At 40.4% G+C, this 14,217-nt stretch overlaps 1 protein-coding gene across 1 annotated transcript in view; it reads left to right on the top strand.

Moving 5' to 3' along the window:
• Window positions 1-14,217, top strand: part of CSMD1 (CUB and Sushi multiple domains 1) — a 2,644,830-nt gene that overhangs the window by 2,139,550 nt on the left and 491,063 nt on the right. The window contains exon 33 of the mRNA XM_082250071.1: window positions 2,649-2,744. Coding sequence (XP_082106197.1) covers window positions 2,649-2,744 — 96 coding nt within the window. The remainder of the gene's footprint in view (window positions 1-2,648; window positions 2,745-14,217) is intronic.

The raw sequence follows: 14,217 nt of genomic DNA, 5'->3' as shown, positions 1-14,217 counted from the left end.
ATCATACATGTAAATGGTAGAAACATACTCCATAGCATAATACCGTAAGTATATATTTATAAGAATAAACAGTAGTGCACTTACATTGCTGTAAAAGTCATTCAGCATAACCCAAACAGGAAGTCTGGGACATGATGCGCTCCACGGACCAGAAAAACTGGAAGTGACACAATGATGCTCTTGATATTTTTGAGGTCTTGTGAATGATTGTTTTTTGTCACAAATAGTTGCGTTTAATACTATTGTTTCATGCACAGAGCAGCGCAAAACCCATTTCTCGCTAATAATTCCATATCAGACACTACCTCTGTAGTCAGTTCAAGTGGGGGCAGCAGCTCTATTCACATTGTTTAGTATTTAATATCCATAGCATGGATCATACACACACACTTTCATGTTGGAGGATTTGTTTATCTCTGTGTATCACCCGATGCTAGTCACTTAACTGGGTATATGGTATGTAAGGGTTTTCAATCACTATAACCTATCACCTTCAGTATGTTTCTATATTATTCTAGGTTCATAAGAAGCAATTAAACAAAAAACATAAAAGTGTAAGAATACTGACAATATTAGAAATAAAAAAAGCAAACTGTTTAATAAAACAATATTAAAATCAATATTTAACCACTTAAAAGCCAGGTCTATACTCAGTCTCACTCCTTTTGGTCCAGTAGTCTAAGAAGAAAAGTTGGTTGCTTTGCTTTTCATTAGAAGTTATCTCTATTCCTGTCTAAAGAATGTCATTTATTGGCTCATGTAGTTGTTATTCACAAATCTTACAGATTAATCTGCTGTATATACAGTGTTAAAGTGAATCAAAATATTTACTTTTCACTCATTTATTGATTTTTGCTCTTAGTCTTTACTATTTGGTGTTGGGTATTATACTTTTCAGATTGTTATTGTGATTTTTCATTACATTATTGGAAGACCAAAGTGTATTTACATACTTTTACATTCATAACTGCAAACAAGGAATTCCTAAAAAAAGAAGTATGGGATTGTTTTTTTCAATTTTTTAAACATACTTATCTAAGTGGGTTCAGCATCGGTCTGCTGTCTGCTGAAAAAAGGGGTCACAAGAGTGCAGAATGAACTGCACTCCTGTGATTCACAAGAGTAGTACAACCAAACAAGCTTTGGCTGTACTTCTCCTTTAAAATACCTTCAATTTATTTCAGGAATCGAAAACACAACTTAGGCCATCCATACACTGTTTGAATCTCAGCCAGTTCCTGCTCAACGGGCCGAGATTCGAACAGTGTATTGCCGGTCTAAGTTGTGGACCAGCTGAATGTACCAAGCTGTTCGATCTAATAACTTGGGTACAACCAGCCTGCTGGATTCCCTTGCAATTATCACTGGCAGCTGCCATTGCCACCATCAATAATCACTGTCATCTCCCGGCAGGGATGGCTTCCTGACAATGGCAACCTGGGGTTGCAGAAAAAGAATGTGCACCGTGTATGGCCTGCCTAAGGCTAGTGTGTTTGCTTCTATTGTTAGTGGTCAGAGTAATTGGTCACAGTAAAAAAAAATCACATAGTTACATAGTTATTGGGGTTGCAATATTACATAGATACATAGTTAAAATGTACAGTATGTGTGGGCAAAATAATACAAAAAAAACACTACATCTCTGCAATACATAAACATTCTTTCAGGTTTTGTGTTGTCTCTTTAAAAAAACATTGCAAGTACAGAAAAATCTGTTATTACACCCAGAAATCCACGGAGTTCCAAATTTCCTGATGTGGGTTGACAGTGCCATTTTTATTGCACTGAAATCCTTGCAGTGTTATCAGCTTTGATTAGTTTCCACCCCTGGACTACATAACACATCTACCTTATGTTAAAATGATGGGGGACTGTTAAGTAGTGGATCAGGGGAGAACTATACATTTTTGACAACACTGCTTGGGATTTCCATGCAGCAGAAGCACCATGTTGTCAACTCATTCAAAAGGTTAGGAGCATGCTGGTCTTTTGGGAGAGCAGCAGGTGCATTTGCAGCATTTTTAAAAGAAAAAATCATGGGGAGATATGCATGTATTGCAGAGATATATTGAATGTTTTTTATTATTATTTTGCCCAGACATAAACTTTAATAGGTTTAAATTCATACTCTCATAGCTCCTGCAGTTTTGGTCCAGAGGAAGGCAATACATAACTCTCTGGGCATCTGTGGACAAATTAGCCACACAAGAGAAAAAAAAATCCTTCCTATTTCTTCAAGGTCAATCAGATCAGGATCACAATACTATGCTCTTAGCCTTTAGTAATTAGAACTTTGGATAATATTAGCTGAAAAAATAGCCCTTTTAAAATGTCATTCCTACCTAAATTATCTTATTTATGGTGGTCATTGTAGAGTCAACAATCAGAATAGTACCACATGATAACTATGTGAAAGCATAATGGATTATATAGCCTTGTAGGAATAAATATTACATTTTTTTTGTTCAGTGTATTACATTGAGTAAAGTGAACAATTGTTTTTTACTGTCAAGTAACTAGTTAAATAGGTTACAATGTTATGTTTATAATACAAAAAAACAGTTGTACTCTGCAAGTGCTAGTAGTTATTGAAGTTCAAATGGAAAATTCTAATTTAGAAGATAATATTTCTATTTGTTGTTTTACAGGAGAGACAATGCCATTAGCCACTTCAAATCACATCCTTCTGAGATTCAACACAACAAATGGTGCACCTGCCAAGGGATTTCATTTTGTTTATCAAGGTAACTGAGATCTCTTTATTTCTTTCAGAAGGTTACAAACATTTTGGTCAGAGCACTTTAATATTCATGAAGCTGAGAATTTGCCTTTCTGAAAAATCAAACATAGTTATAATATAAATGAACTAAGGTTGGAATGTATTCTGTAGAAATAAATAGGAGCAAGAGACCATGACATGTGTAGCGATGAACCTGATTTCTTGGATTATGTTTTTTCCATTATAAACAGTCTTGCTCAAAATATTGTACAAGAAGCACAGCACCAAAAGCAACCATTTAACTTTAGCAAAGTGAACTGATTGGTTGTTATTAGTAATTGTTTTTGCTTTCTGCACAGATTTACCTTCTTTTGGAAGCATGGGGCAAACTTAAGCTGGATACACACTATACAATTATCTTTAGATTTTTTTCCTTTAGACTTATCAAAACCATATAATATGAGGTCAGACCTAAACACTTTCAATTTGTATGCAATCAGGCAGACCCTTGCATTACATAGTTGAAGGTAAATCTAAAGGAAATCTGCCAACAAAAGTTGCATGGTGTGTATCCAGCATTAGTTTTCTTAGCAAGCCCTTAAGCCTCATACATACGATTATCAGATTATCGGACAATCTTTCATCCATTTTTTGTTGCATGCTAGTCTCATGTCAAAAGTGAAGAGGTTACTTTCATACGAAAATTCCCGTACGACAGAATTCTACTTCATAAGTGTTGTCATGTGTTGAATTGTTTTGTATGTGTTCTTTCATTTCTAAGCATGCCTAGTCTTGCTCTTACAATTTTCTTTGGACAAAAACTGTACTAATTAAACAAAAATCAGATATTTTGTTGACGTACGATAACAATTTTATAGCCTGCACATCCAGTTTTTGTCGTCCGAAAATTCGTAATCGGCTGTCGAAAACACTATTCTAACAATTTGAAAATCAGCAGATTGTTTGTCGGACAAAATTTTACTTCCGAATTTCGTATCGTGTATACAGGCCTTTACTGCTGTACAGGACTAAGGGGAGGAGATCTATTTCCACCTTCCATCTTCAACTCAGGTGCAGTGGGCTGAGAGTTTGGCTAAAAACAAAGGCTTTGTTGTGACCAAACTAAGTTCTCTATATGTCATTCAATGGAGAATTCAGTCATTGGTATAGGCAAACAACATTTATTTAGGTTCTCTTCTAAATTCTCCAAAATCTGCATAGATACATGGACATCAACCAAGGAAACATATTTGAGAAACTAGAGCCTCAGTGATTGCCAAGCTCTCAGCCTGTCATAGTTTTGATATGTGATTTGGTTTAGATTTTCTTGCCAGGATCGTAGACAGCAGTGAGGACCCAGCAATAGTATTAATTTCCTTCATAGTAGGAAATAGTATTAATTTCCTTCCTCCAAAGCATCCCATCCTTCATGGAATGCTTTGTTGTTTGATTTTCTAATTATTATTCAAATGAGAAATTGTTTGCTTTGTTGCTCCAATATGTATCCAATATCCATGTGTGTGTGTTTGGAAGGAATTTATTCCTTTCCATATTACCAATGTATATAATCTATACTAACCTTTGCCGGCACTCTCCATTCCACATGTTCAGACACACACATGCATGGTCTGTATGGTCTTGGCCACCGTGCTGCAGCTCAGTTTCAGTGTCTTGGCAATCTTCTTTTAGCCTAGGCCATATTAGTATGTAGAGCAACAATTTGTTTTCAGATCCTCAGAGAGTTCTTTGCTATGAGGTGCCATGTTGAACTACCAGTGACCAGTATGAGAGAGTGAGAACAATAATACCAAAAACCACACCTGCTCCCCATTCACACCTGAGACCTTGTAACACTAACAAGTCACCTGACACAAGGAAGGTAATACGGCTAATTGGGCCCAATCTGGACATTTTTACTTAGGGGTGTACTCACTTTTGTTGCCAGTGGTTTAGACATTAATGGCTGTGTGTTGAGTTATTTTGAGGGGACAGCAAATTTACACTGTTATACAAGCTGTACACTCACTACTTTATATTGTAGCAAAGTGTCATTTCTTCAGCGTTGTCACATGAAAAGATATAATAAAATATTTACAAAAATGTGAGGGGTGTACTTACTTTTGTGAGATACTGTTGTAGCACTACTCCCTGGGGAGCTGCTTAAAGCGGGTTCCCCTGAGTTACCCATGGCAACAATTTAGCAATTCAAAGTACTTTAAACATTTGGCTCAGTCAGGAAACAGTCCAGGAGATTTGGTTTTTGTTGTTTTATTTTAGAATTTGGGATAGGAGAAGGGATGAGTGGGATATTCCAACTAAATTAACTATGCATAACTTTAGGACTTATAGTTATGTTGAGTGCGGCAAGGCCACAGCTTCACCTTGCTACTGAAGTGAAGTGTCTGATAGGCGAACTATGTAGAGAATTACTCTTCAGGGCCCCGCTTGGCACCCCTTTTACCCTTACTCTTTAGGGTTCTGCTCAGCACCCCTTTACTCTTGCTTACTGTGTGAGCTGACCGTCTGTCCTCTGACCTACTGGAGTGGTCCCCCTTCCTGGGCAGACCCCTTGGCAAGCCCCCTGGTACTCACAGACACTGGTTTTCCCAGTTGACCTTTGCCTGCAGCTCCACCGTCAGCTTTCCAGGACCCTCAAGGTTCAGCTCCACATTTGGCTCACCAGGCCGACTTCCCATGACCACTTTCCTCTTGCTGCAGGAGGAGAGACAGCCGTCATCCTCCTCTTGGGACTCTGCTTCCCACCAAAGATGTCCTGTCACATGTGCCCGTATATATATATACAAACCCAATTCCAAAAAAGTTGGTACAGATTGTGAGTAAAAAAGGAATGGACTAATTTACAAATCTCATAAACTCATATTTTATTCACAATACAAAATAGATAACATATCAAATGTTGAAAGTGAGACATTTTGAAATGTCATGCCAAATAATGGCTCATTTTGGATTTCATGAGAGCTACACATTCCAAAAAAGTTGGCATAGGTAGCAATAAGAGGCGAGAAAAGTTAAATGTACATATAAGGAACAGCTGGAGGACCAATTTGCAACTTATTAGGTCAATTGGCAACATGATTGGGTATAAAAAGAGCCTTGCAGTGTGGCAGTGTCTCTCAGAAGTCAAGATGGGCAGAGAATCACCAATTCCCCCAATGCTGCAGTGAAAAATAGTGCAGCAATATCAGAAAGGAGTTTCTCAGAGAAAAATTGCAAAGAGTTTGAAGTTATCATCATCTACCGTGCATAATATCATCCAAAGATTCAGAGAATCTGGAACAATCTCTGTGCGTAAGGGTCAAGGCTGGAAAACCACACTGGATGCCCGTGATCTTCAGGCCCTTAGACAGCACTGCATCACATACAGGAATGCTACTGTAATGGAAATCACAACATGGGCTCAGGAATACTTCCAGAAAACATTGTCGGTGAACACAATCCACTGTGCCATTCGCCGTTGCTGGCTAAAACTCTATAGGCCAAAAAAGAAGCCCTATCTAAGCATGATCCAGAAGCGCAGGCGTTTTCAGTGGGCCAAGGCTCATTTAAAATGGACTGTGGCAAAGTGGAAAACTGTTCTGTGGTCAGACGAATCAAAATTTGAAGTTCTTTTTGGTAAACTGGGGCACCATGTCATCTGGACTAAAGAGGACAACCCAAGTTGTTATCAGCGCTCAGTTCAGAAGCCTGCATCTCTAATGGTATGGAGTTGCATGAGTGCATGTGTCATGGACAGCTTACACATCTGGAAAGGCACCATCAATGCTGAAAGGTATATCCAAGCTCTAGAACAACATATGCTCCCATCCAGACATAGTCTCTTTCAGGAAAAACCTTGCATTTTCCAAAATGACAATGCAAGACCACATAGTGCATCAATTACAACATCATGGCTGCATAGAAGAAGGATCCGGGTACTGAAATGGCCAGCCTGCAGTCCAGATCTTTCACCCATAGAAAACATTATAAAGAGGAAGATGCTACAAAGAAGACCTAAGACAGTTGAGCAACTAGAAGCCTGTATTAGACAAGAATGGGACAACCTTCTCATTCCTAAACTTGAGCAACGTGTCTCCCCAGTACCCAGACATTTGCAGACAGTTATAAAAAGAAGAGGGAATGCCACACAGTGGTAAACATAGCCTTGTCCCAACTTTTTTGAGATGTGTTGATGCCATGAAATTTAAAATCAACTTATTGTTCCCTTAAAATGATACATTTTCCCAGTTTAAACATTTGATATGTCATCTATGTTGTATTCTGAATAAAATATTGAAATTTTAAACTTCCACATCATTGCATTCTGTTTTTATTCACAATTTGTACAGTGTCCCAACTTTTTTGGAATCGGTTTTGTATATATGTTTTTGTATAATCTTAAATTTAATTAATTCTAGACACACTATCAGCAAATTGTGGTTACATTCTGTAAACATGTATTCTGGGTGTATTGCCGAACTGTCAATGATTATAGTTCTCACATTCAGTATTCTGGTTGTATTGCCAAATTATCTTAATATTGAAAATTCCACTGTGTTGTCACATATTTGACTGTCAGCTAAATAACAAATGTTAAAGAATCACTCTAGCTTAAGTCACAGTAAAGCACAAAGTAAGGCCATGATTAAAGCAGGGGGTCTTAACACTCCTCATGCACTTTCTTCTGCCCCTCCTGAGAAACAAGTGGGCAACAGGCCCTTCTCTGGAGACAATGGCCCTTCTTCTCCCATTAGCCAGCTGTGGTCACTCTCCCCAGCCCAGCCTGCTCATCTGTTGCTGGGCATAAGGCCCATTTTGCTTCTCTTAGCCGTTAGTGGCAGTACCTATGCCACCTCCTCTAGCTTAAATGGCTATGTTGCCTCCAGTGCTCTATTTGATCATTACACTCCCAGATCTTGTAATGTTTAGATCAAACAAGCCCAGAAGTTTGTCTACACTGGCCTTTACTATAGCTATTGAACCTTGATTCTGGTCAAAGTAGCATGTCTGGACTCCTGGCTTATTCAGGATTGGTCTATTGTCTCCTAAAGTAAACTGTTACAGTCCATGCATGATACTCTTGAAGACCAAAGGGACTCTTTTCCTTTTCCCCCACTCAGTCCCCCCATTTGGCCAGAAACAAAAACATTAGGTGCCAAAGGGGCAACCAAGTAAAGGTAGGCATGCTCAGCTCAAGGGAATAGAACATGCTACACGTGAAGATACTTTTACCAGCTATATTTTATTACTTCTGGTAGAGGGGCTAGCATCACACACACAGCTGTCTTAAGGATAAATGTTATGTGAGCCTCCATAAATGGATAAATGTCATGTGAGCTTTTATACTAAAGCTTTTCTCTGATTCCAACTTGCAAATAGGCAAGCAAGTGAAAAGCATGTGCTCTTTGCCATCCCTGTACTAAAGTAAACCTGTTACTTGGCCTTGAATGTATCAGGGTCTGCTTTCATCCTCTTTGGATTGTTTTACAATCACCAAAGTCTTCATAACTAGTGTTGAGCGAACACGGACTGTATTATTCGTGTTCGTACCGAATAATTGGATTTTTTGTACCCGAACACGGACACGGACACTTTACTGTATGTTCGGGTAAAAATCTGTGTTCGGTCGTTTTATTTCCGGGTTTTGCATGCTTTGGCGCTCTTTTCATGGCGGGCTTTCAACAGCCGATCAACAATCGTTTAACTGGTGTGCCTTAAGCCATCCCAGACATGCCTGCAAATGTCTCAGTAGCTGTGATTGGCCGTCTGAAGCATGTGACCAAGTCTTTATAAGTTCCAGGCAGCCGCAGCGTCTTCATTCTGCTGCTTAGATCAGGGACAGAGCACACATCAACGCGCTGGCTGCTGATTAGGGAAAGACAGGCAGGAAAAAACCATTTGTGTCCGGATAGAATTGAGGGACAGGTCGGAGTGTTTAGGCAGGGCGAGTTGTAGGTATTTTAGGGATAGAGTCTGCTGAATTATAGGGTCAGTGTCTTCTACAAACTACAATCGATATTGCTGTGTGGGGGGTGGGGTCTGCACTCAATCCTGATCTACGATCTCTTCTCAATCCTGTTAGGGAGAGGCTGCTGCTGAATTTTAGGGTCAGAGTGTTCTACAAACTACAATCGATATTGCTGTGTGGGGTCTGCACTTAGTCCCGATCTACGATCTCTTCTCAATCCTGTTAGGGAGAGGCTGCTGCTGAATTTTAGGGAAACTGTGTTCTACAAACTACAATCGATATTGCTGTGTGGTGTGGGATAGGAGATAGGCAGGTGTCAGTGATCCACATCCATTTTTCTGTGTGTGAGCTGCAGTGAACACAATCTTTTTGGGCTGCAGTGAACACAATCTTTTTGGGGTGCAGTGAACAACGTCCTTTTTGGGGTGCAGTGAACAAAATCTTTTTGGGGTGCAGTGAACAAAATCCTTTTTGGGGTGCAGTGAACAACATCCTTTTTGGGGTGCAGTGAACACAATCTTTTTGGGGTGCAGTGAACAAAATCTTTTGTGGGGTGCAGTGAACACAATCTTTGTGGGGTGCAGTGAACACAATCTTTTTGGGGTGCAGTGAACAACATCCTTTTTGGGGTGCAGTGAACACAATCTTTGTGGGGTTCAGTGAACACAATCTTTTTGGGGTGCAGTGAACAAAATCCTTTTTGGGGTGCAGTGAACACAATCTTTGTGGGGTGCAGTGAACACAATCTTTTTGGGGTGGAGTGAACAAAATCCTTTTTGGGGTGCAGTGAACAACATCCTTTTTGGGGTGCAGTGAACAAAATCCTTTGTGGGGTGCAGTGAACACAATCTTTGTGGGGTACAGTGAACAGAATCTTTGTGGGGTGCAGTGAACACAATCTTTGGGGGGTACAGTGAACACAATCTTTTTGGGGTGCAGTGAACAAAATCCTTTTTGGGGTGCAGTGAACACAATCTTTGTGGGGTGCAGTGAACACAATCTTTTTGGGGTGGAGTGAACAAAATCCTTTTTGGGGTGCAGTGAACAACATCCTTTTTGGGGTGCAGTGAACAAAATCCTTTTTGGGGTGCAGTGAACACAATCTTTTTGGGGTGCAGTGAACAAAATCCTTTGTGGGGTACAGTGAACACAATCTTTGTGGGGTGCAGTGAACACAATCTTTTTGGGGTGCAGTGAACAAAATCCTTTTTGGGGTGCAGTGAACAACATCCTTTTTGGGGTGCAGTGAACAAAATCCTTTTTGGGGTGCAGTGAACACAATCTTTTTGGGGTGCAGTGAACAAAATCCTTTCTGGGGTGCAGTGAACACAATCTTTGTGGGGTACAGTGAACAGAATCTTTGTGGGGTGCAGTGAACACAATCTTTGGGGGGTACAGTGAACACAATCTTTTTGGGGTGCAGTGAACAAAATCCTTTGTGGGGTGCAGTGAACACAATCTTTGGGGGGTACAGTGAACACAATCTTTTTGGGATGCAGTGAACAAAATCCTTTTGGGGTGCAGTGAACACAATCTTTGTGGGGTGCAGTGAACACAATCTTTTTGGGGTGCAGTGAACAAAATCCTTTTTGGGGTGCAGTGAACAACATCCTTTTTGGGGTGCAGTGAACACAATCTTTTTGGGGTGCAGTGAACAAAATCCTTTGTGGGGTGCAGTGAACACAATCATTGTGGGGTACAGTGAACAGAATATTTGTGGGATGCAGTGAACACAATCTTTGGGGGGTACAGTGAACACAATCTTTTTGGGGTGCAGTGAACAAAATCCTTTGTGGGGTGCAGTGAACACAATCTTTGGGGGGTACAGTGAACACAATCTTTTTGGGGTGCAGTGAACAAAATCCTTTGTGGGGTGCAGTGAACACAATCTTTGTGGGGTGCAGTGAACACAATCTTTTTGGGGTGCAGTGAACAAAATCCTTTTTGGGGTGCAGTGAACAACATCCTTTTTGGAGTGCAGTGAACACAATCTTTTTGGGGTGCAGTGAACAAAATCCTTTGTGGGGTGCAGTGAACACAATCTTTGTGGGGTACAGGGAACAGAATCTTTGTGGGGTGCAGTGAACACAATCTTTGGGGGGTACAGTGAACACAATCTTTTTGGGGTGCAGTGAACAAAATCCTTTTAGGGTGCAGTGAACACAATCTTTGTGAGGTGCAGTGAACAAAATCCTTTTTGAGGTGCAGTGAACACAATCTTTGTGGGGTGCAGTGAACACAATCTTTGTGGGGTACAGTGAACACAATCTCATACTTCTGAAGATTTGAGGGTGCTGCCTGTTCCATACTCCTCCTTCTACTGCTCAACCATCCTTTTAGGGGTACAAACAATAGTAATTGGGGCCTAGTGTGGTGGTGTACGTGTGAGATACATACACTTTCTTTTTGATCATATTTTCTATTCCGCTATTCAATTAAAACCTTTGGGGATCAATTAAATTGCGTGATAGTCTGTGTCGGTACGTGTGAGATCCACCATTCCAAGTTTTTGGGGTTCATCTCATACTTCTGAAGATTTGAGGGTGCTGCCTGTTCCATACTCCTCCTCCTACTGCTCAACCATCCTTTTAGGGGTACAAACAATAGTAATTGGGGCCTAGTGTGGTGGTGTACGTGTGAGATACATACACTTTCTTTTTGATCATATTTTCTATTCCGCTATTCAATTAAAACCTTTGGGGATCAATTAAATTGCGTGATAGTCTGTGTCGGTACGTGTGAGATCCACCTTTCCAAGTTTTTGGGGTTCATCTCATACTTCTGAAGATTTGAGGGTGCTGCCTGTTCCATACTCCTCCTCCTACTCCTCAACCATCCTTTTAGGGGTACAAACAATAGTAATTGGGGCCTAGTGTGGTGGTGTACGTGTGAGATACATACACTTTCTTTTTGATCATATTTTCTATTCCGCTATTCAATTAAAACCTTTGGGGATCAATTAAATTGCGTGATAGTCTGTGTCGGTACGTGTGAGATCTACCTTTCCAAGTTTTTGGGGTTCATCTCATACTTCTGAAGATTTGAGGGTGCTGCCTGTTCCATACTCCTCCTCCTACTCCTCAACCATCCTTTTAGGGGTACAAACAATAGTAATTGGGGCCTAGTGTGGTGGTGTACGTGTGAGATACATACACTTTCTTTTTGATCATATTTTCTATTCCGCTATTCAATTAAAACCTTTGGGGATCAATTAAATTGCGTGATAGTCTGTGTCGGTACGTGTGAGATCCACCTTTCCAAGTTTTTGGGGTTCATCTCATACTTCTGAAGATTTGAGGGTGCTGCCTGTTCCATACTCCTCCTCCTACTCCTCAACCATCCTTTTAGGGGTACAAACAATAGTAATTGGGGCCTAGTGTGGTGGTGTACGTGTGAGATACATACACTTTCTTTTTGATCATATTTTCTATTCCGCTATTCAATTAAAACCTTTGGGGATCAATTAAATTGCGTGATAGTCTGTGTCGGTACGTGTGAGATCCACCTTTCCAAGTTTTTGGGGTTCATCTCATACTTCTGAAGATTTGAGGGTGCTGCCTGTTCCATACTCCTCCTCCTACTGCTCAACCATCCTTTTAGGGGTACAAACAATAGTAATTGGGGCCTAGTGTGGTGGTGTACGTGTGAGATACATACACTTTCTTTTTGATCATATTTTCTATTCCGCTATTCAATTAAAACCTTTGGGGATCAATTAAATTGCGTGATAGTCTGTGTCGGTACGTGTGAGATCCACCTTTCCAAGTTTTTGGGGTTCATCTCATACTTCTGAAGATTTGAGGGTGCTGCCTGTTCCATACTCCTCCTCCTACTCCTCAACCATCCTTTTAGGGGTACAAACAATAGTAATTGGGGCCTAGTGTGGTGGTGTACGTGTGAGATACATACACTTTCTTTTTGATCATATTTTCTATTCCGCTATTCAATTAAAACCTTTGGGGATCAATTAAATTGTGTGATAGTCTGTGTCGGTACGTGTGAGATCTACCTTTCCAAGTTTTTGGGGTTCATCTCATACTTCTGAAGATTCGAGGGTGCTGCCTGTTCCATACTCCTCCTCCTACTCCTCAACCATCCTTTTAGGGATACAAACAATAGTAATTGGGGCCTAGTGTGGTGGTGTACGTGTGAGATACATACACTTTCTTTTTGATCATATTTTCTATTCCGCTATTCAATTAAAACCTTTGGGGATCAATTAAATTGTGTGATAGTCTGTGTCGGTACGTGTGAGATCTACCTTTCCAAGTTTTTGAGGTTCATCTCATACTTCTGAAGATTCGAGGGTGCTGCCTGTTCCATACTCCTCCTCCTACTCCTCAACCATCCTTTTAGGGGTACAAACAATAGTAATTGGGGCCTAGTGTGGTGGTGTACGTGTGAGATACATACACTTTCTTTTTGATCATATTTTCTATTCCGCTATTCAATTAAAACCTTTGGGGATCAATTAAATTGCGTGATAGTCTGTGTCGGTACGTGTGAGATCCACCTTTCCAAGTTTTTGGGGTTCATCTCATACTTCTGAAGATTTGAGGGTGCTGCCTGTTCCATACTCCTCCTCCTACTCCTCAACCATCCTTTTAGGGATACAAACATTAGTAATTGGGGCCTAGTGTGGTGGTGTACGTGTGAGATACATACACTTTCTTTTTGATCATATTTTCTATTCCGCTATTCAATTAAAACCTTTGGGGATCAATTAAATTGCGTGATAGTCTGTGTCGGTACGTGTGAGATCCACCTTTCCAAGTTTTTGGGTTTCATCTCATACTTCTGAAGATTTGAGGGTGCTGCCTGTTCCATACTCCTCCTCCTACTCCTCAACCATCCTTTTAGGGGTACAAACAATAGTAATTGGGGCCTAGTGTGGTAGTGTACGTGTGAGATACATACACTTTCTTTTTGATCATATTTTCTATTCCGCTATTCAATTAAAACCTTTGGGGATCAATTAAATTGCGTGATAGTCTGTGTCGGTACGTGTGAGATCCACCTTTCCAAGTTTTTGGGGTTCATCTCATACTTCTGAAGGTTTGAGGGTGCTGCCTGTTCCATACCCCCCCTACTCCTCATCTAGCCTTTTAGGGGTACAAACAATAGTAATTGGGGCCTAGTGTGGTGGTGTACGTGTGAGATACATACACTTTCTTTTTGATCATATTTTCTATTCCGCTATTCAATTAAAACCTTTGGGGATCAATTAAATTGTGTGATAGTCTGTGTCGGTACGTGTGAGATCTACCTTTCCAAGTTTTTGGGGTTCATCTCATACTTCTGAAGATTCGAGGGTGCTGCCTGTTCCATACTCCTCCTCCTACTCCTCAACCATCCTTTTAGGGATACAAACAATAGTAATTGGGGCCTAGTGTGGTGGTGTACGTGTGAGATACATACACTTTCTTTTTGATCATATTTTCTATTCCGCTATTCAATTAAAACCTTTGGGGATCAATTAAATTGTGTGATAGTCTGTGTCGGTACGTGTGAGATCTACCTTTCCAAGTTTTTG

Source organism: Pelophylax lessonae (assembly GCF_965119305.1).
Source record: "Pelophylax lessonae genome assembly, chromosome: 3".
In the NCBI taxonomy this organism is placed as follows: Eukaryota; Metazoa; Chordata; class Amphibia; order Anura; family Ranidae; genus Pelophylax; species Pelophylax lessonae.
The sequence above is the reverse complement of the archived record's forward strand: the minus strand, read 5'-3'. Positions and strand labels throughout refer to the sequence as shown.